Source organism: Perna viridis, chromosome 10, assembly GCF_037379345.1.
Source record: "Perna viridis isolate PV_CMFRI_1.1 ecotype Kerala chromosome 10, ASM3737934v1, whole genome shotgun sequence".
Lineage (NCBI taxonomy): Eukaryota > Metazoa > Mollusca > Bivalvia > Mytilida > Mytilidae > Perna > Perna viridis.
In genome coordinates, this window is record NC_142454.1 from 41,450,012 (window position 1) to 41,475,147 (window position 25,136).

The 25,136-nt window shown below is 33.1% G+C and overlaps 1 protein-coding gene across 3 annotated transcripts; it reads right to left on the reverse strand.

Annotated features, from left to right (window-relative positions):
- Positions 1-671: 671 nt before the first annotated feature.
- On the reverse strand, positions 672-23,527 carry LOC148605821 (uncharacterized). 3 transcript variants are annotated; one of them, XM_088550437.1, is made up of 11 exons: positions 23,037-23,527; positions 22,314-22,374; positions 19,516-19,623; positions 12,997-13,100; positions 12,328-12,589; positions 11,511-11,627; positions 10,426-11,056; positions 9,512-9,677; positions 8,714-8,896; positions 4,851-5,092; positions 672-3,791 (listed from the first exon to the last, which is right to left on the reverse strand). In XM_088550437.1, the coding sequence occupies exons 4-11, from the start codon at positions 13,065-13,067 to the stop codon at positions 3,217-3,219; spliced, it is 2,247 nt and encodes a 748-aa protein (XP_088406563.1). In that variant the 5' UTR covers positions 13,068-13,100; positions 19,516-19,623; positions 22,314-22,374; positions 23,037-23,527; the 3' UTR covers positions 672-3,216. The 3 variants fall into 3 exon arrangements, with proteins under 3 accessions (XP_088406563.1, XP_088406564.1, XP_088406565.1); XM_088550438.1 differs by lacking the exon at positions 23,037-23,527 and adding an exon at positions 22,912-22,963; XM_088550439.1 differs by lacking the exons at positions 22,314-22,374; positions 23,037-23,527 and adding an exon at positions 20,565-20,644.
- Between the last annotated feature and the right edge of the window lie 1,609 nt (positions 23,528-25,136).

Genomic DNA, 25,136 nt, shown 5'->3' on the forward strand with positions numbered 1-25,136 from the left:
GTTTAACCCACCTTTCATTTTGAAATGCCTGTACCAACTCTGGACCATCGAGGTGGTTTCCAATTTCCTGTTCTTTTTACCTGATATTACCATTTGTTATACGGACTTTCCTTTTGATCATTACTTTTTACTACTGCTTTGATTTTATCAGCTAATTTTGCTATTATTCTTCGTGTACTGTACGATGAATAAATGCAAACATTTAAGACGAACATAGAAATACCATAATACATCAAAACGGGTATGCGAAAACGGAAAATTGACAACGTTCTCATGAAACATTGTCACCCAGCTAAAAGGTCTCTTATTCAATTGAGAACATTATGAATCCACACAAAGCAACGAGATTATAGCAGAATACATCATCTAACTTTCAACACAGAAGGTGACTCCTTCTCTAGCTTTTACAAAGATAAACGACTAACCGTTGTTCAGTACCAACACTGAGGTGGACTCTTCAACAGGCTTTCATCGAATGATGTACATAGACAACCATCAACAGTTGGCAGAGCCCCAATTGTGCTTACCCATCATCATCATTAGATGCAGGGATTATAAATCATATACACTTTCTGTTGAATAGCAACAAAATTACAAACATCTCAATTGAAAAAAAAATAGGAACAAGATAGCCAAAGAACCCGTTCTTTCACATCTATCATTAGAATACATCAACTTTATGTAGTTTTATTACAAAAGGTTATCTAACATATAATAAATATACGTATATAGACATCAAAACGTATCTACACATTTATCACATTGCTATCGTAAACGGAGTTGGACAGGAAATCCCAATAATCACACCCTTGATCTGCGAATCGATTTACGTTACAGCTTTCCCTCTTTTGTAGAACTGACTCCCCCGTCTTCTCTTTGGCCTCTAACTTCACTTCCTACACACCGGTATTTCACCTCTTACATTCCCCCTAAATCATTTTCACAATCGTTTTATTAACTGCACGTACTTATGACATTTTTCATTAATTACACGAAGTCTTTTTTTCCATTAAAACCTATCCAATTCTCCTTGATTACAGCTCCATAGGTAGCTCTTAAGACAGTGCTAACATCTGAGGTACATTATTAGCCTATTACTCTTAAAGCGTTATATACGGCACATAATTTAAAACAAGGTATAATATCAATTCTATGACTACTACTAGGTACTGTCTATTTTTATAGTTACCATATGAACCACCAACAACTGATAGAAATTTGTCTAAAAAGGAACGTTTGACACTAGATACAAGTTTTGAAGACAGAAAGAGTAATCAAGGTAACCAAGGTTATAGCGGTAATCAAAGAGTAATCAAGGGAACCAAGGTTATAGCGGTAATCAAAGAGTAATCAAGGGAACCAAGGTTATAGCAGTAATCAAAAGAATGTAATCCAGGGACAAACACCAGACATGAAAGAGTAATCAAGGGAACCAAGGTTATAGCGGTAATCAAAAGAATGTAATTCAGGGACAAAGACCAGACATTGAAAACAGACATACACAACAAAGAACATAAAAAGTAACTAAAATCATACATACAAAGTAACAAAAGTAAATGAGCAACTCGGACTCCACTAAAAACTGGGAGCATGAACCAGGTGCACCGGTAGGGTAAGCGTCTTCTGCTTTTCTAGAAACACCCGCCGAGTTGCTCATAAAAAGTCAAGTCCGGGGTAGACAAACGAGGGAAGGAAAACTATGACCCGTTGAATAAATCAGAAATTTAGGAATCTGGCGGTTTAAAGCTTTGAATGTCTAAAAATCTACGACAAATGTTAGTAGTTTGGTATACTATTCAAATGATATTAAAGTTCGCGTTCGCTTATTGTCGTTGCATTATGCTTTTAATTTGTCAATCTGTGACACATTTGTTTCCGCTTTTAGAAATCCATAGAACGTCAATGAATGGAAAATAATTTTCGCGAGTACTATTTGTTTTCACTAAAATCCACTGCGAAGAAAAAGTTAGCTTTCAGTTATCATTTTTGATTCTCGATACTGATAAAACTTCAGTTTCAGCTACATATATGTAAAAAGAATAATTATATATGATATCAGCTTCACCAGTTTACAGGCAATACTTTTTTCCACATTATTCGAGTTTGCGATTATTTTAACAATTTTAAGGAGTTGCGACTATCCTTAGTTAAACTTTTTTTTCATGCGTGAACTACTTGTACAGCACAGCTATCCAAGTGTTAAACCTGCTTTTGGAAATTATTGGAATTAATTAAATGTGAAATTATTTTTGTGAATCTATTTTTTAAAATTATATCCATTGCAAAAATATGAGCGGAAATAGTTAATCGCTAAACAAATACTGAACATACAGTACTTCAGTTATTAAAACATTTTCGACAGTGCACGCAGATAAAGCTTAAGGTTGATATATACGATATAATCTTCAGAATTTATTCCAGGCAAAATTCCTTCACAACATTCTAGTATTATTACATCATTTTGATTATTTACTGCGACTAGCCCTTAACATGGATTCCTCTATTGAAACACTGGTACGATACAGCTAAGTACGTTAATTATTTCTGTTCTTTGGTGGCGATAAATAAAACTGTAGTTTAGTTCGCTTTGACATCATGTGACATACATGATGCTTAACCAAGGAAACATAAGCGATGTAGCTTAAAACTTCGCATTCCATTGGACTAATGTGATAGCAACCGGGAAATTTAAGGCTCCATTTGGGGCATTGGTGTCCGGAATATTTTCGATCAGTTTTATATATTAAAGAATTGGAAATTGTTTTCCTGTTGAACCAATAAAATAATTGAAAAAAAAACGAAACAAAGTACAATGATCACACAGTTCACCAAAAAAAAATCTTAATCCGATTCTGGTATTTACACAGCGAGCATATGCGTCGTTTTTCTTTCTTTCTTTTTTTAAAAGATAGGACTTGTTTGCCTTTGATATCTTAGACAACGGTATACTTCGGTATGCTGACACCGTGTTACTTCATCATATGGTAAGATTTTAATTTAGTCATCAAAAACAGTATAGAGAAAAAACCGTTACTATCGATATTATAATATCAGCTACAATAAACATCAGCAAATAGAGCAGTCGTAGTATAGTTGAACATGAATTAAAGCAAAGATCTTTCTAACGAAATGTTCAGAAAGGACACAATTTAGTGTCGAATCATGTATGATTCACGGAGGCAACGATAGACCAACATTGAAATCTGCTTGGATACATTAAACATCCGTTGCATAGTTGACTCCTCTCAATGCTGCTATTATTTGCAAGATTTCTTCAACCGGAGTTAATATTGCTATAATGGCGGCCATGATGAAACACCAAACGTGTAAACTCATTGTCCATACATGGAAATCGTCAAAGCTTAGAATCTTAAGGCTAGTCATTACAGATGGTATGATAATAACAAAAATGAAGAGGAACGTCCCTCCAAAGATGTAGGAGACATACTTAGCTGGCTTAAATACTGACGATAATTGCTTCTTTGTTGGCTTTTCATGTAGCCCTACTTCCGGTATATCATCCCGAAAAAACTCAGTCCATGGATAAAGGGGGTTGTCGATGCCACGAAGTTTCTTCCATTCTAGAATTCTATCTGCATCATCCTTTATGTTATGAGTGAATAGGGAAACTATTACATTAATTGCAAGACTACCGAACAGACTTACACATCCTCCACATAAAACCGGAATTGGCGAACCTGTATTCCTTACAAACTCATTCAAACCGTCTGGTTCAAGGGAAGCCATGCCGATTAAAGTAGATATTCCACCAAGAAAACCTATGAGACTTCCTATTAGAAAAAGACAATTGTAAACATAGAAGGCTGCTGTGTTGGAATACAAGTGTAACTTAGTCCATTTTTCGGGAGTTTTTTTTTAGTTAATACTTTATAGCATACTGATATTATATACCAAATAACATATTTTATAATGTATACTTTATATTACTAGTATTCTAAATATTGTATACTTTATAGCATATATGGCCATTACTATGGTGACCGTCGTTTCTATAACTGGTTATTTATACATAGACGCGTAAAGCCTATTAAAAGAAACATTACCATTAAATTACAGTCTGATGTTGGACATTCTTTTTTAGCATTGCCAAAAAAGAACCATACCCAAATACACGTTACTTGGTGTACGCAATTAGATAAAGGACAAACAAACAAACAAAAGGTGCTGACAAGAAGACACCCGGGGTCAAAACAATGCTGAGTACACACACAAAAAAATATATAAAATAAAATAAAAGAAAAAGAAAAACGAAGCCTATTTGGTTCAGAAGTTAATGTATATTGTAAGATATCATATACATGAGTTGAATTCGATTTTTCTTCGATTTCTCATTTGCCGGAAACGGTGTTTTCCCGTCATCCGTTTTGTTAATCTGTAGTTGGTTTGTGCCATCTGTTGCAAGTACATGTGCATTTCATATTTGGGAGTTTGAAAAATAAAGGATGTAAACATTTACCATTTTTATATCTTTCGTTCCCCAAACAACATATAGTGAAAAGGTTTTTTTTTACATATATTTGTGTATAATAAGTATTTGCTTTTTGATATATGCTTATGCTTACTTCCTACAGTGCAGACAAAAAAAAAAGACGGGGACAAAAGATAGAAAGCTGAGAACACAAAAATAGCAGACATAAAGAAACCTGTTGATAAAAGGAAGAAAGCTATTGCTAACAACTGTATGCTATTAGAGATACATGAATATGAAAGGAAAGATATACATGTACATGTATAGAAAAGAAGTATGGATAATAGTCTGAGAGTCTCCTCGTCGTTTGAAGAAAAATGACGTTGTTAAATATGAGTCAATGACAATTGATGCAACTTACCCAGTATGACAGCAAGCCATGAAGTTTTTGCCCAGAAAATAGTGAGAACGAGACCTGGTAATCCAGGAATAGTTAACACAGCTCCTGCTAACATGGCCCAGTTAAGATCAATGTTGGTTTCTATGACAACCAAACCAATAGGTACAATTGCCAGAGATATCCACAGAATACACCAATTTTTGTAATTAAGGAGTTGTTCTTGATAAAGACGAAATCGTCCGTGATATGGACACAGATATTTCCTGCAACAGGAATAGATCTGTATGTTATAAAGAATAAGTGCATAAAAGTGTAGAGCGACAAAGATTGTCACTGTAAATATCACACAAATATTAGTCTGCAATCTTCTTACACCATCATACAAAATATTGTAAAGTAGCAGTCTCTGTAAGAATCATGCAAATCCTGCAATATGTAATACAATCCCCAAAAAAGGCAAATACATTTTTATTTTTGTTATTATCAAGCTGCTTTTAGATCGTTATAATAAATAAAATGTATAATTATTCATCTCCATCTGTCTGCTCCAAGGAAATAATCCAGATTGAATAACCAGTAGTTTCTATTGTATTTTGGTGTCATTTACAGAGTTACTCCTCTTGGTTTTGAATTCTACGGTATATTCTTTACACCAAGAACAAAATCACATGTTACTTTCTGTTTACTATAACATTGAATACAAAATAATTAAAACATAAATATATAGGCTACCAACCATGAATCACGTGTTGTATGATCTAAAGGGCTACTTAAATGATACAGAAAATATTACACACAAACCTTAAGCAAGACTTACACATTACATACATGCATACATACATACATACATACATGCATGCATGCATGCATACATACATACATACATACATACATACATACATGCATGCATGCATACATACATACATACATACATACATGCATACATACAAACATACATACATACATACATACATACATACATACATTTCCAAAAAAATTGAACGAATTCAAAGATAACATTCAACACGACATCGAAATTATGAAATACGCTTTAAAACAATTAATTGAGACACTAAAATAAATTAGAAAAAACTACTGACGCTATCTTTATTTTTGTCTTAAATAATTAAGCCGACATGCTTGCAAAATAAATGAAACCCATCCAATCAGCAGATATAAACATTAAAAAAAAAACATGGTAGTTAAGGTGGATCCTAATTGATATTTCTATCTCAATTTTTTTTCTGGTAGATGACATTGAATGAACATATTTTAAAATTTAATGTGAAATATAAAAAGCATATGTCATCGAACTTGACTTCGAGATAATTAATTGGCTGTCCGTAAAATATAGATGCTGGTACAAAATATTGATATATACGTTCAAAGCACTTCATGGCCGTACCCCATTATATATTAAAGAACTAATAAATCTATATGAATCAACGACACTTTACGACCACAAACCAATACAGTGTTATGTCAATCTAGAGTTAGGACGAAAACGTATGGAGAACGACGTTTTGAAATGGTATCATCTAAAGCTTTGAACAGTTTATCATCCAGCATACACAATGAACAGTTATTTGAACGTTTTATGAGACATGTTAAAGACTCACCTGTTTAAACTTGCATATGAATGAATTCCTTTTACGATTTTTAATCACTGGACTCCACATCAGTATTATCAAAAATCATATATTTTTGTCACCATCATACTAATGATATTTTGGGTGTTTATTTTTATATCTGCTAATTATACCAAGCTCAATAGTCGGAATTATAACTTTAAAGTTCTTAGGGCTAACGTGGATGACTATGCAAGAAAATGGATAAAACGAGAACAAGAATACATTGATTCTCTGTCAGAGTGGGTAAAGGCCGTGAAGTCTTGAATTTTGAAACGTATGAAAGTTTTACGTAGCTCAATGAGTGCTAATGCTACATCAGTTTCAAAGACCTCGAGGTAACAAAACATTGTCTACTATACATGGCAAATATGTTGTCGTACCAGCAGACAAAACAACATTGTTTTTGTCTGCAAAACGTATTACATCCAATGTTTACTATCAGAGGTAGACGTAGTAAATAATAGCAGTGATATACTATCACTACACTCTCCAAACAAGAGAAAGTGGAAAACCATAAATCTGTGTTATCCTTTTTTGGTCTCTCTACCAAAGACGATGATTGTAATTTACCGTCTATGTACTGGATTCCTAAACTCCACAAGAATCCATACAAACAACATTTAAAGCTGGATCTGCAAAAAGTACCACCAGAACTCTTTCAAAACTTTTAACTTTTATACTCACAGCTGTCAAAGAGTAATCAAGGGAACCAAGGTTATAGCGGTAATCAAAAGAATGCAATCCAGGGACAAAGACCAGACATGGAAAACACATACACAACAAAGAACATAAAGTAACTAAAATCATACATACAAAGTAACAAAAGCAAATGAGCAACTCGGACTCTGGGAGCATGGACCAGGTGCACCGGTAGCGTAAGCATCCTCTGCTTTTCTAGAAAAACCCGCCGAGTCGCTCATAAAAATTCAAGGCCGGGATAGACAAACGAAGAAAGGAAAACTATGACCCGTTGAATAAATCAATTTTCAGTTTACAGATGGATACACCATGACGATCCACGAGTTCATGATGACGACCATAAAAGTTCTGTAGTGATGACTTCAATCTTGTGGCAACATAACCCTGTACCAGAAGCCTATTTGTTAGAGTTCTAGCGTGATACAAATAGAGAGACTCCAGTCCTACCATAACAGTTGTTACTCCCGTAGTGTTATTAATTCAATGTGGATCCTGAAAAAAATCCTTTAGAAACCCTCAATTGAAGATTATCAGAATATAATAGCATTAAAACCAATGATTTTTCATCTCTTTATAGTTCTATTTTCCATACTCATTTAAAATCATCGTTGTTACTCCAAAATAGAAGGTACACCGAGATACAAATATGTAGTTCTTGAAAGAGATTCTTCAAACTTTGTAAAAATAATTCCAAATCATCTTCCAAATATACCGAAGATCTTTTCAAAATGCTGGAATTTCTTATCGACAACACATTTATCAAGTGTGGTGGACGCGTTTTTCAACACACGATCGGCATTCCAATGGAAACAAATTGTGCTCCTCTACTTGCTGACCTATTCCTTCACTTTTATGAGGCTGACTATGGCTTATCTGATCCGAAAGAAAGAAAATCGTTTAGCTAGATTCTTAAATAACAGTTTCCGATACATAGATGACGTATAATCGTTAAATAAGCCTAGTTTCGAGAATTTGATAATTTTCATATACCCTAAAGAACTTGAGATTAAGGATATTACAGACACTGTAAAGTCAGCCTTATATCTTGACCTACACTTAGAGATCTATGTGGATTATCTCCTAAGAGCACGCAGATTTGAGTGAATAATTACACATTTCATAGTATAGACCCATAAACCAACCTAATTACAAAAATAAAAATATGTAGCCTTTTTTGGAGTGTATCACAATTTTCAGATTTTGCATGATTCTTACAAAGACAGCTACTTAACATTGTATTAAACACACAGTAAAATCAAACAAAATAATAAAACAAAACACTTGTTATGCATATGATATGATAAGCTATTATAAGCAGAGTAGAACTATATACACTTATAAAAATGCAGATAAGAAAATTTAAACTGGAAAATACAACAGCCAATTTTCGAACACTGGTGAACCAGGATTCCTGCATGAATTATTTACATACCGGTAAAACTACTATTTTAAACTACAGACTTAACTGTCGTCTAAAAGAAACCAAATACACCAAAAGTCCACAATTAAACACATAAAAACAAACACACCCACACAGATACAAGAGAGAAATACCTGTGAACTGAGTATTTGTCCTCCTCCCCTTTTTCATCGGTTTCCTTGTCTTTACAATGTTCACATGTTAGGGCTGGAGGGCATTGACAGCCATGAGAGTTTGCTGGGTTCTTTCCTTTATTCTCATCGTCGTCATCTTTTATCCTACCACACAAGGTACAGATACCGTAGACCATATTTTTCCTGAAACGGAAAGAGAAGTAATTATACTACGTCAGAACTAAAAAAAACATACAATGTTCTACGAAGCTTTTGAATAAAATTGTATTCAGCCATCAAGTGTTTTTCATTTTATATTGCCATTTGTGTGTCATACCGACTTTTTGACTATTCCTTTTTGCAATTACTAAGAGTTTATCTTCATGGTAATTATATTATTACCGGACAAGTAACTGTTTTAGTTTCATTTACTTTCATTTCATGTCGAGAGGTAAAATATCATTTATGACTTAAATTATATGCTCTACACGTCAATGTTCAAAGTCATTTAGGCGAATAATTTGTAAATGTGTTTTACTTGGTACACAATACATGTATTGTCACTGAAATCTGCGAAAATTTAAAATTTAGTTAAAAGTGAAAAAAAAATAGTTATGACGACATGATGTTAAAGAAAGCGACAAAAGTAGTTGTCGAATCTCAACCCTCATGTTTCCACACGATATGTCAAGAATTTGGTAATTCTTGGATATGAAGTGTGTGACAAGCATTTTTTCTGAATTGTTTAAAACGAAGAAAAAAATTATTGTCATAAAATGATATGTCATAAAACAAGACAATGACTAGCAATGTTGTCACCTGAATGGAGCAATGTGTGACCCATATATATCGTAAACAATGATTGATGACACTGCCATTACTTCTGCAGCTCCAGTTGACATTAACGCCATTCCCATCATTATCAATACAAGGTAACTTCCAGAATTTCCGAGTACCGCTTTTGCGACATATGACGTCACTAGACCTTGAACAGAAAAATGGTGTTTAAGAACAAGTTCAGGTATTTCCTTTTATTTGGTAAACAGGGAGTATAAATGTTTTCATAATATATTAACAGGGTTATGTTGTAACAAGATTGAAATCATGACTTCAGAAGTTTTATGATCATTATCATAAACTTGTGGATCGTTACGAAGTATCCATCTGCACCATGAGAACTGGTTCGTTCAACGTATCATAGTTTTCCTTTCCTCTTCCGTCTACCTTGGACTTGACTTTTTATGAGCGAATCGGCGAATGTTTCTAGAAAAGCAGAGGTCGCTTAGCCTGCCGGTGCACCAGGTCCATGCTCTCAGTTTTTAGTGTCTGTTTTCCATGTCTGGTTTTTGTCCCTGGATTACATTTTTTTTATTTCCGCTAGACTCTTGGTTCTCTTGATTACTTTTTGAACATATTCGATTATAACATCTTCTAGGTGTATTTTTGGTAATTGCAGTTCTATAAAACGACCCTTAAAAAAATCATCAAATGGCCTGTTTTCGTGGCATCTATATGAGATAAATCAGACAAATTTCTGTAAATCTGAAGCATATAAAATGTTATTATTTTAAACCCAGCCATCAAAGAAAGGGAATAAGTACCACCCCAATTCTTACGTACGGATAACATAAAACATGATAATATATCTTTATAAAGAAGAAAATATAAGTAATTACAAGCATTCTCCCTATTTTGCGAACAATCCGACTTTAAATTTAAGAAATACTTGTTACCTTGATCAATCTTTTTGTCCTCTAATGGCAAGCATCCGTCCGCATCTCTTTCCGCAAGGAAAGTCATACCTGTGGTTACCGCTATGGAAGATGGGATAGCAAACCACATCAGTGCCGCCAAGAAAAATCCAGTAACGCCCTGCATAGGTTTTGCAGCGATTCGACTCTGCCACGATGCTTGGTCGCAGTATGTAATGGATGATGTCAAAACAAGACCAACAAGAGCATAAACCAGGCCTTCTGATGATAAAAAAGTGATATAACTTTTTTCATAGTTGTGTTCAGCATACGACTGGTTAATAAGTTTATCGTAGATGCCGCTAAATGAGTATTCTTGTTCCGAACCATTACTATAGAATATGCTAACAATTACGACTATGAGGCATATATAGATTGAGATTGTATTAAAGTAAGAGACATAGAACGTTGTACCAAGTCCTCCAATAAAAGAGTAACATCCAAATAAAGTGGCGATGACCAAAGTACAAAATTCGTCAGACGCATCTTTTGTAACGGATTTCATTGTGGCTGTTCCGGCTACGACTAGATTAGATAGGATAACTAAATTGACAAGGAGTGCTTGAAATGAGTAAACTATATGCGCAGCATTGCCATGTCTTGCCTTTATAATCTAAAAAAATATAAATGAAATAAACACTACTGAATTGAACGTATTGTATTGCATAAACAACAAAGGGATTTGAAAAAAGTTTCAATATATTAACGTCCTCTCCCAGTACTAGGGAAAGATAACAAAATGATAATTTCAAAGGATTGATGATGAATTGAATTGCCGTAAATACATGAAAATTTTACGATTTTATTTTATATCAAATTTGATTTAGCCAAACATTTTGCATTAACCAGGTAATAGTTATAAAAAAACCCCGATTTTTCTACTTAACTATCAAGAGGCACTGCTCAAAGACCATATCTGTTGACGAAAGCAAAATATAAACAAAAGTAATTTTAAATAACATTTATAACCTATAAATACAAAAGTGTCAAGCTAAAATGAAGTTTAAAGTACACGACTGGAATCATTCAATCGAATTAATCAACTATCTATCCAATAACTATTATACCTGGGGATATGTCTTTGCCCCCGGTGCCTTCGTCTTTAAATGCGCTGACATAATCGGAAAGATGGCTATGTTCATCGCTGCTCCTACTGTATACCAAAATGGTCCGGCTATCCCAGTCTGTAACAAAATTCCTTGTACAAACTAAGTAGTACTATTTGGATGACAAATATATCAAGGCGTGGATAGATGTATGAACGTCCTGATCTATCAAAGCACCTGGATCGATTTCGGTATTATTCAATAGTTTTATTTTGTCAGCGTAGTCTTGCATAATAACAGTAGATGACTTTTGATTGATGTTTTATTTTGTTTTATGTCAAAGTGCTACGAACAGAAATACTCTATTATAATAAAAGTTAAAACCTTCTGAAATAATTAATATTTTCAAAAACTTAGACCATTTTACTCATCAATGTATGTATATTGTGGTCCGTTAAGATTCTAATCAGCTGGCTTCGCCCAACTGTCCATGACTTCTGTTCAGCTGTTTGTGGCAGCTTAAAGGGTTTAAAAACTGACAAAAACACAAACAAACAAAAACCAGCAAACAAAAACAAAACAAAACAAAACCAAAAACAATACAATTGTTTTAACAACATTTAGTGCAACTGTAATATATTGAAGAAGGTAATAATGAATTTTAATTTTTTTAAATTGAGCCGCAAAAATATTCCTAAATTTTATTCCGAACATGACCTATCAAGAATTATCTTCCTGACCACGCTTAGTATTACTATTTGTGCCACAAATATCTTTGAATATATTGAACTAGTTTACTCTGATTGATTTCAACGTGGATGTGTACTGAAGTAAATACCTTTATGGTAACAGTTGCACTCTGCATCAAGTCTGCAGGCCATAGTAACTGCGAAGCCACCGTCACTGCTGTCAAGCTAGTACTAACTTTTCCTCCTGCGTCAAACGTCCTGTCAACTGTTTTTTCCTCGTGATAAATATATCGTCTGATATTATTGTAGGATATCGCGAGAACCAGCGAGATTCCGCCAAAGCCAATTAGCATCAAGCAAGCAGTCTCATACTTTTCAAGAACAGGTGGTAAATCTGCGTATGAACAATTCCTGAAGACGTGGAATTAATATATTTTCTTTAGAATTAATCATATGCATTTTAGAGATTAATAAAAACTGATTACTATTTAGGATACATTGTATTGATCTGCTATGCGATTCAATAGATGATGTTTCATTTTCCTAAACCGTCGACAATTTAACGATATTAGATATTGCTTATGGACAAAAACGTTCATAATTTAATCTATAGCAATATTGATTCCAATATGCTTCGTAATCGACCTTTATTTCAGGAGAAAAATGTCAAATTCCAAAGCTTAACATCATCATCCACTCTCCTGTCACTTTTTTTTTAACAGTTTAAATCTAGGATCACACAAAAACTCACATTATCTTTCCATTTAACCAGAATATACTCACCCCATGTGTGTTTTGCTAAAGTTGAAAATACTTACAGAGGTTGTTGCGTTGTTCCCACAACTGGTGTCGTGGTCAATGTAGCAGGAGTGGATTCATTTGTATCCATTGTTTTTAGAGGTAACACAACACGTTCTTTTACCTAAAAATCGGATTGTAAGATATAAATCACGGAAACTCCATTTTATCATCGTTTTAATACGGGCGGGCGGCCGGGCGGCCGGGCTATTTATGTCACATTGTTCTACCCCAAGCGATAGCGTGGGGATAAATAATGAGATAAATGGACAACCCGTGGATGGCAAAACAATGGTAAAATGGAGTTTCCGTGATTTACTTTGATTCTAATATGACTAGATTCCTCCATAATTTTTGAATAGACGCAGCACGAAATATTGGTCATGTGTTTTTTTTTAATTATTTTCCATGGCTGTGGTCTAAAGAGCTTTGAAGCACGTGACTTTAGAGTATTGGTTCATATGCACAATTCGGATGAAATACTATAAATAACACGCACGAAAAACAAAAAAAATAAATGCGCAACAATATCAAACTATATCAAAATGGACCAGATTCATCTGCTGAAGGGTAAGCAACTTTTTCATTCCTAGTAACATCCACCTAGCTCATATAATATCGAATCTGGGTTGGAACGATAGAGAAAAACTACGCCTTAGTGTAGACATATGCACTCATAGTTGAGATTGGAATTCATATATATTGCTGGTTCTTTAACTTTTTGTGCGACTTCTTCTCCGATATCCCAAGTTTTTATGTATTATCTTTTTTAATCGTTTCGCTACATTGTGTATGTAGGTCATCTTTGTTTATGTGTTCGTGTTTAGTCCATTGTTTTGGGATCTTGACTTGATTGAAGCATTCTTTAGCTGACTCTTCGGTATTTTTTGCCGATATAGCAACTGCTTTAATTGAAATTAAGGGTAATCAAGGGAAGCAATGTTCTAGCGGAAATCAAAAGAAAGTACTCCAGGGACAAAGACCGAACATGGAAAACAGACATACACAACAAAGAACATTAAGTAATTAAATACATACAATACATACAAAGTAACAAAAGCAAATGAGCAACTCGGACTCCACTAAAAACTGGGAGCATGGACCAGGTGCCCCGGTAGGGTATTACTATATGGTTTCTTTGCAAGATTAGGACGGTTCACTTACTATATCACTTACGTTTTAATTATTCTTTTCAGAATATATACTAGTTAGATTGATTGAAGTCGTTAAAAATTCCTATTCCTTAATTATCTAATAGCCGATTAATTTGCTAACAGCATTCTTCGAATATATATGTTTTGCTATATTTCAGATATGTTGTTTTGAATGTCACAAATTAAATCAAATTATAAAGGAAATAAAAGATATTTAAGGAACTACGGAACTGTATTGGAAAAAAAGGCCGATAGGCTTTTTCCGTTAGAATCTTGGTTCCCTTGATTACTCTTCAACGTACGACATTTTGTCGAACGGGAATGGAATTTGTAGTTAGAAACTTGAACAGAGGTCAAACAAGGTATCGGATTCTCTAGAATTCACAGAAATACCTTTGCCCATTTCATACCGAAAAAAATAATTGTATTCACTTATAATACCTTGTGCTTCTTTATATAGAACAAAATGCGCTCATATAAAATGCACACATTCATGTCATTATTAAAGTGATTCATGGTGAAGACAATCCCATCGAACAAACCATGCTTTTTCAATCTACATATGCTATATTTTTATGTAACAGTTGTCCTTTCCATATTCAGATCTGTACTTTTGAGAAAATCGTACATTTTTCTCCCACTAAAATTAACCAAATCGAACAGAATCAATAACAATAACTCTTGCAAAGTGCTAATATCATGTACTATCTATATAAATTTTATCTCAAAAGCGCAACATCAAAATGAAAAAAAACTATGACTGGTTATGTGGTCTGTAACTGATTCTGAATAAGAAATTTAAAGTGAATTCTGTGAGTTTTTGACATGCATGAATCACATTCTGTCTGATTTTTATAAAGACAGATACTTAATTACATATAAGCACACCTCGATTGATAACAGCCTTATAAAATGAGGAATATATTGACATCTTAATTTTTCTCTTGGTAAAATTAGTTTTGTAATTATTCACTTAATGTTTCGCATAAAGTTATCTGAAGTCTAATTTATTCACCGTACTTTATAAAAAAAGTTTTCAGTACTTTTGAAAGTGTAAACGGTATTACATTTATCTTCAAGCCCTGATCGATTGATATAATTATTTGTAAACGGAATAGGAAAGAGATAATGAAACAGACGTCTGCTTCCTAAAATCATACAGCACTCTTTGATTTATTCATAAAATTCAATTTAGTTGAAGTAGTTTTTGTAGCAGTCAAGATACATACCGAATCTGTCATGTTATGACTGTGTTCAACAAATTTTTATCGAAGAATTAGCTTACAAGCAAATATAATTCGTATTGTATAGAACATATATCTGCATATCAGCAGATGCATTTACATAAATATGACGTTTATGGAATACCATAATTGTGAAACAATGATAGTGAGGGATTTCTAGGACCACAATAAATGTATTAGTTTTTGAATCAGTTTTGCTAATTTCCATATTAAATCCAACTTCATGAGTTTTTTGTACATATTATAATTTCTCTTTCAGTGGAAAATGATGAGACCTTATAAATATTTGACCCAGAAACAAACTTAAAGTATGAAAATGGCAATAATGTCCTTTAAATAAGTATGTTTAAAGCATTTCTATTTTAAACCCATTAATAAAAAATAAAATATGTTTTGTCACGTTTATGTGACCCGTTCTTCACAAAAAGAAGAACAAAATGTCACCATTGATAGTCCCGACCAAATAATCTGAGGTACTGCAATTTCACTATAACAGTCATTGCAATGTTTCTGTTGTATAAAAAAACTAAGTGTTGAATTCGCGAATCTCTGAAATAATGATAGTACTATCTTTTTTCTTTTACAAAATAGATATTGTTACAGATGTCGTCTAAACAATTTCTAATCAGACGGCACCTAATGTTTCCGGACCGGCCTTAGCATGTGACGTCATGCAGTTGATCCAGCAATTTCTTGTTATCGGTTTTTAAACCCTTTTTATTTTTCACCATATCCTAATTCATCCAAGATAACGTTTCTGGGACATTGCTGAATATATTTGCCTAATTAGATAAGGCCTTTTCAATCCATGGTGTTGTCGATTGCTTGTTTTGCGATTATAGATGAACCTTTAATCATGCACTTCTATAATTCTCCATTTGAAACTCGATTGCTTGAGAAAAGTACATAAGGTACTATCGAGTGCTCGATATCTTTGCCTTAATTTAGGTAATCTTCCGCTTGTATGCATGAGGACATGAAAGCAGTGTACATTATTTGATGTCATATTTATTATCTGATTCGTTTGTAAACACACACACACACACACACATATATATATATTCAAACGTCTCAGAATGTGACGATTCGCTACACTGCTCCATCGGATCAAATTGATACAAGGAAGATATGTAAACGTATAGAAAGGTCTGAAAACGTATAGAAAGGTCTGAACAATTCCCAACAAAGTTAGAAATGTCAAATTTGCGATGCAAATTTTTGGTTGTTCCCTCCGCGGGACCCGTACTAGTACCGCTGTGACATCTATGGCAACACCGCCTGCACAAAGGCCAGCGCCCTAGACCACTCGACCAGTTAGTCTCTCTCTCTCTCTCTCTCTCTCTCTCTCTCTCTCTCTATATATATATATATATATATATATATATATATATTATATAATTTAGGGATAATGAATTTTGGAGGGAAGTATTCTGGTAAAATGATTTATGTGCAATATGTAAAATAAAGATTAAGACATATAGCCTAAATAATTTCTACTGGTCCTTTTTGTTATGAAGGTAAGCTATATACAGATACAGCTTGGGTTATTGAGCCACGTTTATTTATTTTTAAATCGACCCTCATTTTTACCTCCGATAATAGAAAATTTAGAAATTAAACCCTATATAAATTATATAGTGTTTGTATACGAAGGATAATTTAAAACTTGATTTCATTAACACATTTCTTAATTGTGGGAACAAAATCGCCATTTTTTTTGGGACATTGTTTTTATGGAGCACAATAAGAATTTTTCCCTTTCCATGTGAATGACTATTTATAATTATTCTAAAATGGGCGATTTCTATTTTTTCACGTATCTATCATTTAATCGTAGCTTCTCTGTTATATTGTCCAGTCATGTAATGTCAAATGTCAGCATGTGTAATTAAAAAGGACTTTTCAATAATACCACGCGGATTATTTTGTGTTCAGTTCTTAATGATTTGACTCAATAATTATCGTTTAATAATCCCTTTGAACGGACACTGAACTAACATTCAGAAGAAGATATCGAATATTTTAAATAATATCAATACCTCTGATTTTATTTAAGTCTTTATAAATACCAGACAGAAGGTGATTCGTGCATGTAAAAAACCGACGGAATTTAATTATATTTCTCATAAACAACCAAAACAAAAACAAACAAAAAAAAACCGACTAAACAAACAAAAAACAAACAAACAAAAGCAAACAAAACCGAAAGAAAAATGACAGTATTTAATTTTACAAAACTATAACAAGAACTTGTATAATTTGTTCTGACTAAACAATCTAGTGTGTCGTAAATAACGTCTAAAACGGTTCTTAGCTTCGGACTGACGCCGAACCAAGAGATGAGGAAATCATTGACAAAACGTATATAGTGCATGTTAATAATTTTTGGTCATGGGAAGGTTCTGTAAAACAACGAATTCATATATTCACGATTTTAATAAATCACGAATTAAACTATGATTACCAACTTTTGTACTAAAACATCGGTAGCCGTCATAAATTAATTAGAAAGGTTGATACACGAAGATTTCAGCACCAATAAAAGACTTAAAGAGGTAGATCTAGGGTAAGGGACACAACTCTTACCAATCATTGCAACGTTTGTATTCAACACTATACATCAATCTCATGTAAATATCAAAGTAACTTGGACCGATATAATTCGGTTTTTGAAGGCACAAATTGAGTGATTACATATTTTTACCGAAATTATGCTCTTATTGATGGATTAACATAAACATCACTTTATCTTCATTGCTATTTTGACTACTGATTTAAGCAAATTTGTTCGGTGGCAATTTTGTGCTGCCTGTTTGAATTGCTGTATACCGGACGCAATTCAACCTATTGGAAGCGGAAGCCAAAAGTATTAAACCTGGATTAATTCACAATATCCATCTGAAATGCCTGTACATAGCTAAATCGATTATGCGGTTGTTTTTAACCCTCTAATGTTTGCCTATTTATTGCCACATTTTATATGGACTTTCCTTCTTTTGACTCTGCCTGATGTTTGATAAACTGTTCAAAAATTTTACAATCACCCATTATTAAAAACAATAGCTACTATGTTTTAACAGCGATGTTTTTGTTTTAATAATGAAAATTGTCGGCTATATATAAACAATTAATTTTCGAAAACAAGACTGTCATGCTATTTATTTTGTAGAGCTCGATGGATTGTTGCTTGTTACTTTTATGAAAAAAAATCTGAATTCACAGTCATCAAGCTTGATGATATTTATATTTGTTAATAGTTTAATAGTTAATGATTTGTAACAAGCTGTCTGATTTGTTGGCTCTTGTTGAGCAAACCAGGTTATTTTGTATGAACAAGCTAGGTACTATGACGTCATTTACGTCGTTTGGTCAGCACTCCAATTTTCACATAATCCCTAACGAAATAACGGTTTGAAAACGAAAATTATTTATATTTGGACTATTTTCCATCAGAAATTAATAATAAGGAATATTTCTTATTTTTGAACAGGTTATACTCGATAATCTGATTTGGACAAGTTTACAATTTTTACAAAACGTTACGCGGTTTATAAGTGTAAACTGCTGTCGCAAACCAGGTCATTTCGTATAATATATTAAAAAATTAGACTCATTCCATGTTACATTGTATTGTGACCGACTAAAAGTTATTTATTTTGTAAAATACCAATTTAAACAGGGGAAAATAATTTGATACAGGTAATAAAGAGCTTATATTCTTTAGTTTCAAATAAAACTGGTATTTTAATATGCATCAATACAATTACAACCCATACAGTTGATTTTTGATATTCTGGATGAAGTAATGTAATAGTTTTAAAAATACAAAATTGTTCTTTTTAATTTACCAATTTGATACAAGAAAATACTAAATCAGACTAAAATAGTGAACATCGACAACGGTTAATGAAAGATGACAGTCATGTCTCAATAATATTTTTAGAAAAAAAATCTAAATTAGGGAAAATATACTGTATATGTAGTTTAAAAATTGTACAAGTTTTATAATTAGTGACACATATCCAAACCGTCTTTAAAGAAAAGAAATAAATGCATGTTCCATTGTCCATAAAACGTTGATAAATGATATATTAGTTAGAGCATAAAGATAAATATTTTGGCAATAAATTACGCTACTCACCAAAATCTGTCACCTGTGCATCACCTCGGTCCGCAATGTGTCCGGATCTGTTTCAGGTCTGTCTAAGTCTCCGTGCAGTGTCTTAGAATATGCAATGGAGGGATTTGTCTACAACAAATAACAATTGTTGTACAAGTTTTCTGTTAATTAAATATATGTAAATAAGTTGCTGAATCAATAGGAATTCCATACATATAAATAGGGACAATAAACCAAGAGAAATCTACTGTAATTTATTATTTCGGGCGTTTGGGGTGTTCAATTGATTTTTGACTTAGTTTTGACGTAATGAAACAATATAAATGGATGCTTTTGTAAACTTTGAGATTTTGTTCGGATCGTCTCTTGGTTTTTTACATTTTATATTATGGTCTTTCTTGACCTTACGAAAATCGGTCTAAGATGGCTAGATGAGTATCGTAGTATAGTAAATATTTTTATAGCACAAATTGAAGTTACTTTGAATTATGGGAAAATGATATGATTTACACAGAAGTGCCTTGTATTTGGACCCTGAAATTGTCCTTGAGCATAGGAATGATTACTTTATCTTTTACTTGTTATCGTTGTCTTTGATTTTCATGAATGTTTCATGATGATCGAGATAAAAAAGTTTTGAATACCTTCCAGACAAAAATCCCATCATTTGTATCCAGAATGGTAGAAGTTTTTGATGCTGGATTTCGATACATCAAGCTTTGAGAATTTCTTGTATACATTATCTTTGGATTTCGATCTTTGTATTTGATTTTAATGCTGCTGATGAGAGGTTACTCCTTGAAACACATGTACAGCATATCAAAATTAGCAATATTTTATGATTTGTACTTTAGTATTTGACCCACGATAATCTGGTCATTGACCAATAGCGACGACAATTAAAGTGACCCTATATTAGGACATGTATTTTTGTAATGTTTTTGTACAGGAAAAGAAATACATCTACACATTTGTTATCTAATTTTTCACAGTGGAAAAAATGAAACTGGAAATTTGAGTATTTTTATTAAAAAACATTGTCTTTATTGGTGTATTTTTAGCGTACTTACCTATACTTTATAACGCCTCTACGTATATGGGGAATGATGTTTTGGTAGCAAGCTATCAATCAAAACTTTCACAACGGCCTAGACCTATATTCACACTATAACATGCCTGACTTATCGTGAAGTAAATTTAGTATGGTTAAGTCCAAAAAACAGGCAGGGGTGATTCTTCATATCTCAGGATAATCATTGAAACTATTCAAATATATTTGCCACGTCCTAAAGTCAACTTTACCTATGCTACCTTTAATTTGCTAACGATCGTGAAATAGTTTTTATCGGTTTAATGTGCAAAAAAACTCACAGTTCATTTGAACTTTTATTCTGAATGCAGTTTCTATGAATCATACTGAAAGATTTCGAATAAAGACTTGGGAAATTTTAAGAAATGCTTATCATAAGCCTCTGCCTGATTTTAAGGCTGTGCTGTACTTGAATGTGCGTGCATTTATTCCCGATAAGATATAATTATGCAATCATTTACGAAACTTGTTATAAATTCAAAACCATTATGAGGTTTCACATAATATTTGGAATAATGATTTTAACGTATTAAGTTTATATACGGTAAAAACTACCTAAACAGACCCCGTGAGCACCTTTGAGTTGGTTCCGGTTCAGACCGTTGTTGGGTTACCAACATTAAAATACATTTTATTTAATATAAAAGGACTATAAAAAGTGACCGGTTTTGACAGATTTTCGGATTAATCAGGGTTCGGTTTACGTGGGTTTTCACTGTATTTTATTTTATCTACAGACACTAGACAGGATACTAGTATTTTATTTTTGGAATTTTTCTTGATGCGGTTTAAGATATTGGTTTATTGACAAGTGTACCTTGTGCTATGGACCATGACCATATACATAAACTAATATGTTGTTGGCAACCAACCGTCTGTTGTCCATAAAGTTTGTTTCCTATTAAAATATCTTACTTGTCACACATCAAACATCATTTATATAGTAAAATCTTAAACCCAACTTGAAAAGTTTATTACAATCATGCATTTCACGGGCGGATTCGCGATTTTACGTTATGGTGTGTAAATTAAGTGTCAACAAAAGGAGTCAAGTAAATATACGGTAAGAATTCGTGAAAAATCAAGATTTCGTGTTAATAAATGGTTTTATCTCAATCTTTTGGGGCGCACGTCCGGGAAGCGCCCTTGCTTATATCCGCACCTGCATTTTATGTAGTGAACTTGACAAAGAATATCTTGAAACTCTGAGTCAAGGCCTGTCCGTATTTGTTGTTAGCTTATTCGATTTTACATAGGTATCAAAGCAATAGCAGTGAGCTACATTCTTTCTTTCGCACGAAATCTGAAGCATTTTATGAAGCTATTTAAATAATTCGGAGCGGAGCCATGACTGAAATTCATTGCAGTGGTCTACATTAGTCATTTATTATATAACTTGGAATAAATAATGCAAATGTTTAAAACTTAATAATATTCTAAAAAAAATAAAGAATAATATAACAATTGACCCGCTCGCTTCTTTGTTTACCATTACCGTGCCATATCATCCTTTGTATTATACTTAGTGTAAATATTTTATGGTAAATTTAAATTTCATAGTCATTTATTTTTCACTAAAGTATAATACTTAAGATAATGCAAAACTACTGCCAACCACTATTCGTTATAGTAACACAAATTAGTAGCCAGAATAAGAGAAAAAACAATACATAGCTTCAAGACTGAACTATTGTTTTTAATTACTAATAGTGCATCAATAATGACTTACCTGTAAAATACAATCAGTCATCCGATCTGTATTAATGTCCTACTATGAGTTCACCAAATGTCTACAAAATTTGAGGGAAACTATTAAGCCTTAGAAAACTAAATTGAACAGTCAGAATGTTACAAGCCAATGCTAATAGAAAGAACGTTAAAGATTCGATGGTAATCATTCATCCCATTTAAATGCTATTCTATGTAAGAATCAGGCAGATGGTGAATCATGGTGAGAAAAACCACACAAGGTTTTCAATGAGAAATCTTTTCTTAAATGTTATCTGAAGTGTTGAAATGGCATTTATTTCTTTTTAAGTGTCCGTTATTCGAAGTTTGAATTATAAGAAAAACATTGCTTTTTCTTCATCAAAGGAAGATAACTCACTTTCCCCTATATTTCTATTATTAATTTGAACTCGCTTTTCTGTATCCTCTGACAGTTCTGAGACGAACCAATTGTCAATTTGTCTACAATATACCATAAACTATGTGCCCCCAATATCAAATCCGTGTGTTTTTCTTACCATGATCATTTATTTTTTTTAATTTTGCCTGACTCTTACAGATTCCATACCTTAACAAAGAAGAACGAAATAAGATCTTACCAAATAAGTATGCACAGTTGAATGATCGCAAGCCCATATTTCATTATATAATGACTGATTCATTAAAAATGATATGTGCAAAAGTAAACAAGAAAATTACACTGTGACGAATTAATCTTACTGACCTTTGTAATATTATTGTTGTCATGCCTCATGTCATCAAAGTCAACCATAGTCTGTTTAAAACCAAAGTGATAACGGCATGTGTAATGGAATAGCGATATAACTAGAGATCACAAGTATTTAGCGTCTGAATATTAATTTGACTAGGGCTTTATGACCTTTAAGAGATGAACACCGTGAAATCGGAAAACATTATCCAGTTTACCGTCGTCTCTATAAAATGCCTAATCGCGGAATTTGTAATCAAACTGAGATATGTCGAGACGTCATGAGCATTTTGCATTCGATCTTTTAATTGACGAGAGATTTATAAGTTAAAAAATCTTTTACTGACAATCCATATCATAAACGTATCACCAAGCTACATTTCACATAATACTATTTCTAAAGACCACAGGAATGGTAATCTAAAAGGATAAATGCTTCATCTTCATTGTTGTGGAACAATTGCAGGTGATAAGATTTACTGAATAAATAAAATAAAACAAAAATAAAGAAAAAAAAAAACAATAAAAGAAACAAAATGTATAAAATTTAACAAAACAAAACCAAACCAAATAAAAACCAAACCAAACAAGAAAATAACAACCTGTAAGATTTCTTCTCTCAATTCTAAAAAAGAATCTGGAATTTGATCAATGGACAAAATAATTTTTATTGAGTCCATTCATTAAAAGATATTGACGTAAAGTATAGAATTGTTTTCCTGTTCCAAGACCACTTTTACTCAATATTTGATTTGTTAAAAATGTAGTTACTTGTGGAAAATGTACGTTTCAGATCAGACTCTCGAAGGATGCAACTTTAATCACACTTCTGTGTTTACATCAAACGTCTATATTCATTCAGAAGATAATTGTTCCCATTGACACATACCTTAAAAGTACAAAGAGTAATCTAGGGAACCAATGTTAAAACGGTGATCAAACGAATGTAATCCAGGGACAGACAGGACATGGAAAACAGACATACACAACAAAGACCATAAAGTAACAAAAACAAATGAGTAACTCGGACTCCACTAAAAACTGTGAGCATGGACCAGGTGCACCGGTAGAGTAAGCGTCCTCTGCTTTTCTAGAAACACCCACCGAGTTGCTAATAAAATATCAAGTCCGGGGTAGACGAAAGAGGAAAGGAAACCTATGACATGTTGAACAAATCAGTTTTCATGTCGCAGATGGATTCACTGTAACGATTCACGAGTTCATGATGACGGCCATAAAACTTTTGTAGTGATGACTTCAATCTTGTAGCAACATAATCCTGCTTCAGATGCCTATTTCTTGTAGAATTCTAGAGCGATACAAAAAGTCTGCGTAGTCTCGGCAAGCTCTGGCATAACGTATGAGTTGTGATATGAATACTCCATACGCAGGTGCTGAAGGGACGTTGCTACAGATGAAAGGAAAGGCAATTTTGAATGAAAAATCATCACGTTTGTCGTAAAGTTTGGTCAAAAGTTTTCCTTTACCATCGATTTATAAGTGTAGGTCAAGATATGAGGCTGACTTTACAGTGTCTGTAGTATCCTTTATCTCAAGTTCCTTGGGGTAGATACGATGTATCAAACCCCCAAAATTAGGATTGTTTAAAGATAATACGCCATCTATATAGCGGAAACTGAGATTAAAGGATCTCGCTAAAAGATATTCTTTCTTTCGGTTTTCGGATAAGATCAGCTATAAAATCAGCCTCATAAGAGTTAGGGAATAGGTCATCAAGTAAAGGAGCACAATTTGTTCCCATTGGAATGCCGACCGTTTGTTGAAAAACGCGTCCACCACACTGGACAAATATTTTGTCGATTAAAAATTCCAGCATTTTGTAAACATCTTCTTCTGCATATTTGGAAGATGAAGTTTGGTAAGGAATTAACGTAAAGTTTGAATGTAAACATTGGCAAAACTAATGACCGGGTTAATACCTAGGATGTTCTTTGTGAACAAAGTTCATAATTATTCATTCGATCTAGTACTTGAATAAACTATAATCATAGCAATATTAAATTCGAAAACAATAATTATAAAATATAATCACTTGTGCCATCGAAAATGAAAGCGCTTTACTTCATCCGTGCACGAGGTAAGACTTACACTGTA

Excerpts from the sequence above, each read along its gene's own strand:
- LOC148605821 (XM_088550437.1), bottom strand. The coding sequence starts at position 13,067 with ATGGATACAAATGAATCCACTCCTGCTACATTGACCACGACACCAGTT. Across the intron at positions 12,590-12,996 it reads GGAACAACGCAACAACCTCT|GAATTGTTCATACGCAGATT; the intron begins GTAAGTATTTTC and ends CCACGTCTTCAG. Across the intron at positions 11,057-11,510 it reads GGGCAAAGACATATCCCCAG|ATTATAAAGGCAAGACATGG; the intron begins GTATAATAGTTA and ends ATATTTTTTTAG.